The following is a 12,686-nucleotide window of genomic DNA, read 5'->3' as shown; positions in this document are numbered from 1 at the left end:
TATTTGTGACCTGTTTGTTGCTTTGGAAAGCCTCTTCCTGCTCCTCAGATGCACGTTTTTCATTTAGTGTTTTTAGTTGTTTTTTTTTTTTAAACTAACCCTCAGCCCACCCTGACTGATCCCAGTAATCCTAACATCAGTGGTCCCACAGATTTCCACTGTAATCGATCGGAATGTGTTTCAGGTCTAATTGAACGTTGAAATGCTTGGGGGAGGCAACAAAAACATCAGTAGTCTGACAACTAATGATTACATTGAAGGTTTGGGATTGTATTCTGTTTTGCATGACAGAGACTGTGATTGATAACCGTTTGACTGCTGGTAGACGGAGATGATTGCAGTGGAGTTGATTGTGCCGGTGATTTGCAGCCCGCCGCCGCTTGGCATGATGATACGATTCGCACAATAAGCAATAAAAAAAAACATGTCAAGCATAATCAGAAAACATGAACACAAAGAAAAAGGTTTCATTGACACAAAATAAACATGCACAAACACAATGTCCAAGGCTCCAGTACAGCTCATTGTTACTCCTGCAGAAAAGCAGCGGCAGAGCAAATATGTTCATTAAAGTTATAGAAAAGCTTAATTATTTTCAATGTCTCCATTTTTTATTTTCTGGTTTTTTGCACCCCAACAACACCCCCAGCTTACACCGCCGTGGATACAAACAACCAGCACCTCCTCCAGATATTCTGTCAGAGCTCTCAGGAGTGGTAGCGAAAGATTTCACAAACAAAAGGAGAACAAGAATATAACTGCATTTTTAATGAGACAAGCGCCACATAACGAGCCCAGGGGAGAACTCGCACATCTGCATGCGCTTAGAGACATGTAGTAGAAATCTGAGCACAACATGTAATATGTACACACACACACACACGGAATAAAAAAAGAGATTTACCAGCCCACTGAAAAAGTGAGTTTGCTGAAGTGGAGAATTTTGATTGTGGCTCACTGTGCTCTCTGACTGATGACTTCTTTCCGTCTGCCTCCTCAAGGCGAAACAGTCGCTAGCCACCCTGACCAAGGATGTGCCCAAGCGCCATTCGCTGGCCATGCCCACGGAGGCGGTTGTCAATGGAAACAACCAGGAGTGGGTGATGCAGGCCGATCTCCCTCTGACTGCTGCTATCCGACAGAGTCAGCAGACCCTCTATGTCCACACGGGGCATCCCGCTGACAGGCAAGGTAAGCCAGCAAGGAGCACCTTCATCCTGCACATGAGCTGACTGACATGAGGCGGTTTGACCATCATTTACCCTTTGCATGCTCATGTGAACCTGCTTCACACACATTCACTCCTACCATCTGCTTAGTATGACCACATCGTTGCCCGACGACGACGTTCCAGTCGTGACGTGTCATGCGCTTTCTGTATGATTTCAAGTGCAGATTTCTTGTTTTTGGGGGGGCTTTACAGCTTCTATGTGTCTTTGCTGCACACAAATGTTTTCTCTGCACTTGACAGCTATGGCAGCTGAGGATCAGCTGTGTGTTAAGAACCTTTTTGTTTGAGGTTTGCTTTAGTTTTATGGAAATCAAACGGTAACTTGGCCCCGTTTTTTTAATTTCATTTACATTTTTTCATTTCTTGTTCGTACCTAATTTTTCTTGGCCTCTTTTTCTACTTTTCAGCTCCCTCACAACAATTTCCGCAGTATCCTTTTGATTTGAGTTACACACACCTCACGAGATAGAGAAGAAACAGCGTCTCCTGTCACAGCTCCCACTCTGCGCAGAGACGTTCATGGCTGAGACGCATTGCAGAACCACATTTTAAAAAATTCAAAGCAAATGTCTTTTCTTGTTTGGCTCACTCACTTTGAATTGTGTCACCGCTAGAAAACAGTGGTATGTTTTTAGCAAAGCAGCCAGCACAGTGCCGAAAACCCTTCTGCAAAACGAGATGGTCTGGTAAATTCAGCTGGCACTCAGTGCTCATCCTCATGTGTTTCAGTGCAGATGTCTGCACGAAGGATTGCAATGATATGCGTTACCTAAGCAAAATATGTAGGCCAAATACCATGTAACAAAAAATAGGCAAGTTTTTTTTTTGTGGGGGGGGGGGTTGTGATACAGAAGTTCTATCATTATGGGAGTTGTAGAAGAAACGTGAGCCATCAGCTCGAGAGGCTCTGCTAAATTTAAAAGCAAGAAAAAAGCAATGTAAAGAAGGGAAGTGTAGCAGTGTCACCTCCTGCTACCCTAAAATAGAAAGCTCTGGACAAATTAGCCTCATAGCCACCAGAGTTGGAGTCCATCTCAGTCCTTTCAGAGGTCGCTTTTAAAGGGCAGTTATAGGGTTCACATAGGTTGCTGACTAATTGGGGACAGAAGCAAACATTCCCCACCCCCCAAATAAAAAAAAAAAAACCAGGAAAAATGTGTGAACAGTCACGAACCCTAAATTGCTAGGCAATTGGTTGCACTGTATGTATCAGTCTCACCGCTGCACGCACACACACTCTCTCAAACCTCTGTGAAGCTGTTTTCACTGTTGCTTAGCAACTGCAGCTGATTGCAAATAATTTCAGGCTTTTTGGTTACAGACTTTTTTTTTTCTTTTTTCTTTAGTTAAAGGCATCGTGGCGTCATTTTGAAGAAAACAGATTTTTTTTTTTGGTCCCTGTTCTCTACTTCTGGTACACCCAAACACCCAAGAAAGAAACAAGCCTCTTCTCTTTTCCCTCTCGCCCCGTTTAGTGGCTGCCGTGCGGGTGAGCCCGTGCCACTCGCGCCAGCCCTCCATCATCTCCGACGCCTCTGCGCTGGAGGGAGACCGGTCGTCCACACCCAGCGACATCAACTCGCCGCGCCATCGGACTCACTCCCTCTGCAATGTAAGAGCTTCCCACCACTGCACCCTCCCAAGTAGTCGCCACACTGTAGTAACTGTTGACTTGCCCTTTGCTGCCCGGCTGCTGTTGTTTCCTTCCACCATCGTTCTGGCTGAATCCATGTCGTCGTCCCCCCCACCACCACCACCACGCAGTCTGTTGTGCACTCACTCGCAGCAGTGACTTGAATTTATGTGAAAGCCAGCTGTGGTTGTTTGAATAAGTGCATGCCTTGGCACCATGTCAAGTGTCACTTCCCCTCTGTGTTGTGATCTTTATCTTGTGGTCTTTATCGCTCACTCTGCGCCCTTACTTCACCGACTTCTCTGGTCTCTCATCTCTCTCCCATCTCTTCATCTCTTCCTCCTCTCTCCCTCTCTCTCTCCGTCTCTTTCTTCTTTCAGTCCCTAGAAGATCTGGAGGAGGCGAAGCGTAAGAAGAAGAAAGAAAAGATGGGGCTGGGGTCTCTGTCGCGCGTCTTCGCCCGAGGAAAGCAACGCAAGTCCCTCGACCCCGGTTTGTTTGATGGTACTTCAACACCTGATTATTACATAGAGGAGGATGCAGACTGGTAAAGCACACACGTCCGAGTGAACCACCTGGAGAGCCTTTTTTTGGCAGTTATCAGAGGACAACGTTGTATTGCCCGAGAGCATGCGTGAGAGAATGTGCGTGTTTGCGTGCGCGTCTGTGTGTGTGTGTGTGTGTGTGACGAAAGCGTGTACAGATAAAATAATGTGTGTACCTTTTATGTAGTCTCACATGTACGCATGCTTCGGTTTGTATGGGAGCGAGAGTGTGCGCGTGCTTGTGCCACCCATGGTCAACGGCCATGTCAGGAGCCGGAGGCGCGTCTTGCTTCGCTGAAGTGTAAACCTAAAGAGCAAATTGCACCTGTATGTATGTATGTATATGTACAGCCCTGTAAATAGCGTGGAGAGTGTAATGCAGCAGCAGTGTGGACATGTCATGTTGTATCTGCCCTCCAAAACAGCTGTGTTATCTGATCTTTGAATTGTTCTCTACATTTTTACTTTTTTTTTTTTTTATTGTTTTCACTCAACTGGAAACTTGAAGGACTGCTGTACTTGTAAATAACAGTTGATGTGCACTCTGTGCGTGTAAATGTCTCCTTGTCCTGAATGCCTTTTTGTTATTTTTGACACGTACTCCCCGTCGTCCCTCCTCCCTCCCTCCCACTGCCTCTTAACTTTATCTCCTCCCTGTTTATTGTCCTGCCTGGTCCATCCCCTTCTTCCACACTGCCATGATGAGAACAGTTTCCTGTAGGCGGCATGCAGACTCTTGAAATTCACCGCTGGGTCGGTTGTCGGGTGCACATCCCTCAACCGCCGAAAAAAAAAAAAAGTCTGTGCAGAGGCAATCCTCGATGTTTACTTAGAGAGACTTCAAAGAAACTGCTATGAGAGGAATTAACTTTCTACGCAGAACAGTTTGTTCCCCTGCATTTTGAAGCCAAACAGGAAATGTGAGAAATGTGTTTTCTATCTCCTCAGATAGAAGGTACATGTGTGACATGCATGCACGTAGCCCCGGTCCCTAAATCATGCATGCCTGGTTACCCCACTACAAAGAAAAAGTCTCTCCCTGGTTATGTTTCCGAAGAGGTGATAAACTGTTTGCTTTTCTTTTTAATTTAAAAAGAGAGGTTAGTTACTGATTTCACGTTCGTTCATGATTTTGCCCCCATTTCAAATTAATTGATAAGATTTGTAAACTTGAACCTTTGCTGTTCAAGGAGCGCTCAGCTGAATGCTTAAGATCTTAACATCCTGAACTGCGCACAGTTTCGTTTTAATCTGCACCTGCAAGGCTTTTTATGCGAAATTACATTTGAAATATCAAAGGTCAGCAAAGAAAGAAAACTGAACATTACTCTTTGAATTTTTAAATATTATTCCACACTATTTGCAAGGCTTTGTGCCTTTTTATCTCTCTTTGTTTTTTAGGATCTAAGCTGCTTGTATTCATTGGTGTATGAATACTGGGAGCAGGATTATTCTGGGAAAAGTTAAAATAAGAAAGCTATCATCACAAAATACATAGCATAAACACCAATTATTCTTGCGTTGCAGGTGTTCAACTGACAGTCAAAATATTTCTAGACCTCTGGAATTAAGGGCGACTTAAGAGATGAGCAGAACCTCAATTAAGAGGTGCAGAAATTACATGAACTACAACTGAAGGTTCAAAATCAGGATTTAAGCATCCCAATCAAGCACAGGCGTACCTTCTCCCATGACCCCATGACCTCGGCAAAAATTCCAATGTAGAGTTCAAGCCATAGCTGGGAAAAGGAAAAAATAAAGCAATTAACTTTGGACTAAAGGTTAATGGCATTAATCCGAGCAAAAGAATTTCCACAGACATCACGTTACTTCCGATCTTTCATTGGATTGAGTCGGAGTCTGCACTGCCACGCCCCAGGAAATCTTTTCTCTCCCTGATATTAAACTAACACTGGGTATTTGTTGGCCTCGCCTGAGACACTAGAGTGCCAGGTTACCGTGGCGTGTCCACGTATCCAGTAAGGAGATCGTCCTTTACATTTGAGTTCACGGTTATTGAATTTGCAGGTAAATCAGTAAGATAATTCAGAGATGAGTCACTATGAATCAAATTGTATGTACAGGAACAACGTCTCATGTTGAAAAAAAATCACTGAACAGTCAGTTAAATGTATAAAATCTATGCTATTTTATCTTTTTTGTTTCATTCAGCTAATTTTTATGATCCTCTGCTGATGGGGAAACAACATATCAAGAGAAAAAAACATTATGTAATTTTATCTTTTGATCCGTGCTCTGTTTTTGTTTTGTTTTTTTTTATTTCCCACGTATATTTTACTTTTTGTAAATGAGATAACATTGCAGAAATGAAATGAATATTATTATTATTATTAAAGAGTTTTATTTAAAGTCAAAGATGTAGGCCTCGGTGGAGGACTTCTATTCTGAAGCCCTGAGATGTTTAGAAGTGGATCGTAGCAAACTTTTAAAGGCATGGCAACAAAGTTACGCTCTAAAGAACTAAATGAGAAAAAAATAAGATTATTTTAAAATAAAATAAGTAATGCTTAATTTCCACGTGGCTCTCCTCTCTTTCCCTTCATTAATGTTTGTGTGTGTGCGTGTTCATTTGTTGTGATATGGCTCTAATCCAGACTTGTCCTGTTATGCTGGAGGGGACTTACCATTTTTAACATGTGCCTTAGTTTCCCTCAGCCCTGCAACTCCCATCTGTGAGAGGACTGCATCCCAAAAGCTTCCCAATGGCCTCCTTTCCTCTCTTTTCCAATTTCAACTCCTTACTAAGCCAAAATGAAATGTTCCTCTTGTATTATATTAGAATCAATAATTAGAGAAAAACAAAACATTGGTGCAGAGGAGATGTGGCCATGTCATATTGTTGAATCTGATCTCATATGTGTCAGCACATGGCATCAATAATGTTTTGCTCTGATATGACTCCTGACCTCTAACACTGACCCCTCTTGTCTGACCTCCATCAGACTGTCGACACAGTGAGGCGACCCAAGAAGCGATCAGTCAGACTCAATGGGACCGAGGTGCACCAGTTCCTGTGGCTTTAAAAATGAGTCGTGCTGGGTTGCAAACTGTGTTTGCAGATGTCTTTTAACTCCTAACATCACAAAAAAAAAAAAAACACCTTTGGAGTCGAGCACTTCTTCAAGTTGAATTTAGCTCTAATGACAGGGATTTGGAAACAGTTGAGTGCTAACAGATACACTAAAATGCATTTGAGGGCTTTTTTCTTTTATTTCCTGTATACTCCAACAGTAAAGCTCCGTACTCGGCGTCACTGGCTCAGAAACACTGGCTGCTTTTAATTTTGTGCTGAAGTATAGTTTGGGGGAAATGCACTGCTAAAATGCTTAACATAAATCTACAAGCAGGGGTGCTCATCATAGCTTTGCATGGACTCTAAGAAGACTGGCTGTGACTTTATGGATTCACCATACAAGCTTATTCATAAGCCTTCTCGTCTGATGCACGACAGTAAAGCATAAGCATATATACCAAACATTAAATGACTTCTTTAATATTCTTTTAATGAATTCAAGCTGAAGCTACTCCTTGACTAACTGGAAGATAGGAAACAGACTGTATGTGCCTCCATATTTATCATTCAGACATGAGCATTGATTTCCTCATCTGCCTCTCAAGATAGCAAATAATCTTATTAATCAAAATGCCAAACTGTTACTTAAAGGGGCCTTGTAGTTTATCCACTCTATTTATCCTCCCTCGAAGCAGCGAAGAGCCACCATGGGTGATGTCATCCATTCAGCTGTAATCCATTTGTTTTTCCCCAGTCATGGTATCAGAAATGCTGCTATATTATAGCAATAATGTCTATTAAACGAGCTACCGAAGAGCACACTTAAGGCTCGGTGTCTCGTCTAAAGTGTAGTTAAAGGAAAAGCACTTCACTGTGGTTTTTATGAAACATATAAAACTTACCTCCTGTCATAAAGGACACAAAGCTCTTTACATAAATACCACACCGTAGCTAGCTCTGCTTTCACTGATATTTTCTTTATTAGGACTCTGTTCGGAATGAAAAACAGACCTTGTACGCAGTCCAGCATGCATCTTTGACCAAAAGAGCAGATTTATTCAACTTAATATGAATTGCTCTCAGAAGGGCACTTAGATGTGTACGGTCGCTTCATGCATCTCTCTTCGGAGAGCACATAAAAGCATCCAGCTTGAGATGAATTACCGAAGGCGGGTTTAATAAAAATCAGTTTACTCAGACCCTCGAAGCATCCAGTCGTGAATCTCCTTTGAGTAAACACACAATAGGCATAGTAAAGGCTGCCAAAAAGTAGGGTTTCCATGTTATTTGCTAGAAGTGACACTTAGGTGGAGGGAACAAAGAACCCGTTTTTGTGTAGTTTGTAAAAAGAATCTTGAACTTTCTTTTCCTTTAAAAAACAAACATAAAAAAAGCAACCATGGATGTGATGATTGGAGTGACCATCAAGGAGAACAGTCATGTTACCATGGAGCTGTCAGGTGGATGCTTCTGTGCAAGGCTTATTAGGGTCACAGGAGTTTTGGTTGAAGTTCATTCATTCACTCACTGGGTAAGCCTGTAAGTATGGCTGTATTCTGAGTGCTGAGGGTAATGTTGAGGTTTTCAGAAACTATGGAATAAGACAGGATACTTTGAAGTATTTCATTTGTATCACAAGATTTTAAAAAGGGAGAAAAACACAGTAAGTGCTGCAGTAAGTGCTTGATGAGCATTTCATGATGCTGTACCAACATCTGAGTCCAAACCTGATACCAGGTTGCCACCCGCTGGTCGGGGGTTAGTTAAATGGCTTTCACATTTTTACAATGAAACAAAACATGTTCTCGGCCAATATTTCTTTTCGATTGTGACTCCACCACTTGTGAAATACTGAGAACTTAAATTTAACAAAAAAAAAAAAAAAAAGACAGAAAATATTTGGCTCTGTTTAGCGTGGTAACATTGAAACACCGCGGGGAATTATTCAGGCAGTGCTCAAAGTGTCAGGATTTACTCACAGTCGATTTTAACATTGTGAGAGAGACGTGCTTTTAATGCATCGACATTTCTCATGCATCTCCTAATTGCATGTTTTAATATTTCCACAGAGCTGTTAGCTGCGGGCTAATTTAGACAGATGAGTCATGTTAATTCAACAGCTCAAACAGCTGCTGGTCTAATGGACTTCTTAAGTGAGGAGCTTGTTTATAAAAGCTGCAACTTTGTTTACAGCATTACTGGCAAACGCTTGGCTTGCTGTGACGCAGCCAAAAGCTTAGGATGTCGTTAAAAGCTTGTTTGTTCCCTCTTCCCCTTAAATGGGCTGATTTGATATGAAACTATATGTATATATTGTTGTTGTTGCAGCACATTAACGTTGTTGTTGTTGTTGTTTTTATTTTATTTTTCATTGCTCACAATGCTCACCTCTGCTTTCACGCACAACCACAACCGCATCACCCATTTGTCTACCCACCCACCCAGACTCGGATAGCCTCTCCAGCCCCAATCGCCTCAGCCTGTCAGACGGGTCAGAGGACCAGCTCGACCGTCTGCAGCAGGTGGAGCTGGCCAGGACAACGCCCATGTCTCTGTGGAGGGCAGGCACCGTGCAGGCCTGGCTGGAGGTTGTTATGGCGATGCCCATGTACATCCGCACCTGCTCAGAAAACGTCAAAAGCGGCAAGGTATGGCAACACCTGCAGGTTTCTATATGCTTCCATGTTGTTTTTGACTTTATAGCACTCTCCGCCTGAATGGCTTAACCTCCTGTGAAGTGTTTTTTCTTTGCTTTTTTTTTGCAGGTTTTACTGGGGTTAACGGATGAAGACCTGGAGCTGGGTCTAGGTGTCAGCAATTTGATGCATCGTCGGAAACTCCGCCTGGCCATTGAAGATTACAGAGATGTTGAGAACGGCAGAGGGTAAGGAAGGGCCATAGTGGTCCTTATTGTAAACTGCCTGTTACTTGATGGCGTATGGGGGCCACCTGTCGGTGATTTATTGTACATGCATTTACCTAATGCATGAAGGATCTCGTTTCTGGCTTTTTACCACACATGAAGTTTAAACAAATGCAAGAGTCCCAAGGCTGTTACAGCTCTTGAAAGCTTCCCAGGGGCATGAAAGGCATGCAGGTCAGCTAAACTGAAGACTATCTAAATTGTTCCTGTATGAATCATAAACACATATGTGGCAAGTATAAGCTTATTTATTTTAACCAACAGTTACACTGTGTGGCAGTTTAGCCAAGAAGCAGGTTTAAGATCAAGGTGTCTGGGTTTTGAAATATTCAGTTCAGTAACCCTAAAGCACTGAAGAATTGCATTTGAAAAATTTAGCAGCAGCGTGTCTTTCTCGAGTCAGTTTCCCCCCCTCACTCTGGCCTTGAAGTGCAAAGTTTGAAGAATTCTCTGTGAAACTGCTTTATAGCAAAGAAAAAAATCCCTTCAAAAACTTTCTGCAGTGAGTTCCTTTACATATGTGATATTTAGGGCTGCATGTGGTTATCATTATCCAATAATCTAATCCAACTGTCAGCATCTTGATCAGTCAATTTTTGATGAATGCCAAGGCAAGTTTATATATGTGGCATTACACAATTGTTCAGCATGCTTTGTAAGATAAAAAGTACAATCAAAAGTAAAAGAGTAAAATAGAATAATAGAAAAAATAACAATAATAATGGCACAGCTACCTGATTTGTTAACAGCAGTTGTGAACAATACTGTTTTCAGCTTTGCATTGGTGCTAAATGAAAGGCAAGCAGCAATCACAATATATACATAACAACATATATGCAGAATGAAATATACAGTGTGTGCACTGTGTATTGCACAAGGCCCGGTGACAGGTATTTGCATTGCAGTGCCGCGAGATCTTGTGTTCCCTTTTGAGACAGCATGTGCTGCAGAGGTCCTTCAAGGAGGGAAGAGGGCGGCCAGTGATTTTTCTCGTGACGTTAATGACCCTTTGTACTGCTTTCCTGTGTGGCATGGTGCAGCTCGAGAACCACACAGAGATGCAATATGTCAGCACACTCTCAGTGGAGTAGCGGTAGAAGACAGTTAGCAGCAGCTCCCTCTTTAGGGTAGTCCTCCTGAGGCTCCTCAGTAAGTGAGATGCTGCTGGGCCTTTTTCATAACCTCCAAGGTGTTAGAGCTTCACTGGAGGTCTGCATCCATGTGCACACACAGGAACTTGAAGCTGAGCACCCTCTTCACACACTCCCTGCTGATGTAGATGGGCTCCAATGCATTATTAGTCATAATTAATCTCTGGCGCTCTTCTACAGTGTGTTTTTTATCCTATCTCAGTCTGCGCTCTTCTTTTCTCCTCACCCCCAACCGGTCACGGCAGACGGCTGCACCTTCCTGAGCCCACTTCTGCTGGAGATTTTTCCCTATTAAAAGGGAGTTTTTCCTTCCCAGTGTTGCAAAGTTCTGGCTCATAGGGGGTCATCTGATTGTTAAGGTTTTCTTTCTTTTATTATAGGGTCTTTATCATACAGTATAAGGCGCCTTGAGGCAACTGCTGTTGTGATTTGGTGCTATATAAATTGAATTTAATAAAAATAGCTCAGTAGTTCTTAAAGCTACATAATGTGTCCACATTAGCAAAAGTAACACTGTTTATCAGGTATGTGGTGAAGCATGTTCACAGTCTTATTTTAGTATGGTAGTTTTTAACCTGATGATGAAATCAGAAGAAAAATCAAGAGATGGCAAACTTATTATTATTATACCATACAATATGAATTTAGCAACAATCCATTCAGTGCTTGTTAGGAACTTCAGCCTAATGGGGGTGTAAGCTGGTCAGTACAATTCAAACTCTTTGTGGCTAAATCCCACATGTGATGATAAAAATGTGATTTCTTAGGTGAAGGAACTCTTCATGCTGTCTGTCTGTAGGCTGTCCAAGGCTGCGGACATGGACCACCACTGGGTGGCAAAAGCCTGGTTAAGCGATGTGGGTTTGCCTCAGTACTCCCAGGCATTTCACAATCACTTGATAGATGGGCGGGTCCTGAACTCTTTGACACGTCGGGACCTCGAACGTCACTTAAACATCACCAAGAAGTTCCATCAGGTCAGCTTGCTGCTAGGCATCGAACTGCTGCAGTTGCTTCATTTTGACAAGGAGGTAAATGAGAAACGGCAGTGAGTACACTGATGGGTGACAAATTAAAGGAAAACAAATAACAATGAGGGGTTATAGTAAGGTGTTGGGGCTTGACATTGATTTTACTTTTGAGTTTACCTTTTATCGATTGGCAGTGATCCTTCCACCTAAAAGAATAAGTAAATGCAAACTGTATCTCCTTACTGTAGGGGTGAAGGGTCTAGATTTCCAGTCTTTTAGTTTTGTCACTCCTTTGTACTTTGGGATGTTCACAGTAAAGGTGAAAATAGATCAGATCTGTAAAAGTTCTTGTTAAAATGGTTTCCAGGCATTACAGGCTCGCCGGATACAGTGCGAGCACCACAATGTGGATCCTCTGGTATGGACCACGCATCGGGTCATGAAATGGATCAGAGATATTGACCTCAAGGTGAGAGAAAGTTCATCTTAAAATTCTTGAACACATGTCAGCCAATAGGTTAACAGGTCAAACTTGTATGCGAACAAAAGTATAGTTTTAGCAAAGTTAAAGAGTTTACCGTTACGCCATAACAAATCAGAGAGGTTCTGGGTCTGAATCTCAGAATGTCCTGGGTATGTGATAGTTAATTTCCAGATATTTGTGTTAAAAATACTCTGATAAAAGTTCATTAAGGTTTTAAAGTAGCTCTTTCGAGCACATATCTACCATCTATTTTTATGCAGAGGAAACGCAACCTCATGTCATATTATGGAACGCACTTGTTAGATTACATCTGGTATGTTGAACATAAACAGAGAAAAAACATATGCTGCTGCCCACATTGTAGATTGGTGAGTTGGCCTCCACATCTAAACAGGAAAATGAATATAGTCAGGGGTTAAAGTGGGATTTGGCAGGCAAAAGAAACCTAATATCAGCTGTTGTGGTAGTGTACGAGAAAATAACCACTATGAAATAAATTGTATAAATTGTCTACCAATTGGAAGGTGGGCTGACTGATCCTCCCCGGTTCAAAGCATCCTTGGGAAGATATTGAACCCCAAGTTACCCACCCGCCCCACACACCCAATCCATCCATCTGAATGTGAAATAAAAGTGCTTAGGTAACCTCTGACTATAAAGTGATAAATGATGCATATGTTTGTACCACTTGTCGTGTGTGATAAGCACCAGTGA

The 12,686-nt window shown here is 42.2% G+C and overlaps 1 protein-coding gene across 7 annotated transcripts in view; it reads left to right on the top strand.

Moving 5' to 3' along the window:
- Positions 1–12,686, top strand: part of kazna (kazrin, periplakin interacting protein a) — a 202,189-nt gene that overhangs the window by 186,574 nt on the left and 2,929 nt on the right. For 6 of the 7 annotated variants that reach the window (XM_085147135.1, XM_085147136.1, XM_085147138.1 and 3 more), the window contains 7 exons: positions 1,002–1,191; positions 2,707–2,843; positions 3,245–3,368; positions 8,889–9,091; positions 9,209–9,327; positions 11,317–11,548; positions 11,856–11,957. In XM_085147135.1, coding sequence (XP_085003261.1) covers positions 1,002–1,191; positions 2,707–2,843; positions 3,245–3,368; positions 8,889–9,091; positions 9,209–9,327; positions 11,317–11,548; positions 11,856–11,957 — 1,107 coding nt within the window. Of the gene's footprint in view, positions 1–97; positions 1,192–2,706; positions 2,844–3,244; positions 3,369–8,888; positions 9,092–9,208; positions 9,328–11,316; positions 11,549–11,855; positions 11,958–12,686 lie in introns of those variants that run through there. The other variant, XM_085147141.1, reaches the window with a different exon arrangement.

Source organism: Neolamprologus multifasciatus, chromosome 20 (assembly GCF_963576455.1).
Source record: "Neolamprologus multifasciatus chromosome 20, fNeoMul1.2, whole genome shotgun sequence".
NCBI lineage: Eukaryota > Metazoa > Chordata > Actinopteri > Cichliformes > Cichlidae > Neolamprologus > Neolamprologus multifasciatus.
The sequence above is the reverse complement of the archived record's forward strand: the minus strand, read 5'-3'. Positions and strand labels throughout refer to the sequence as shown.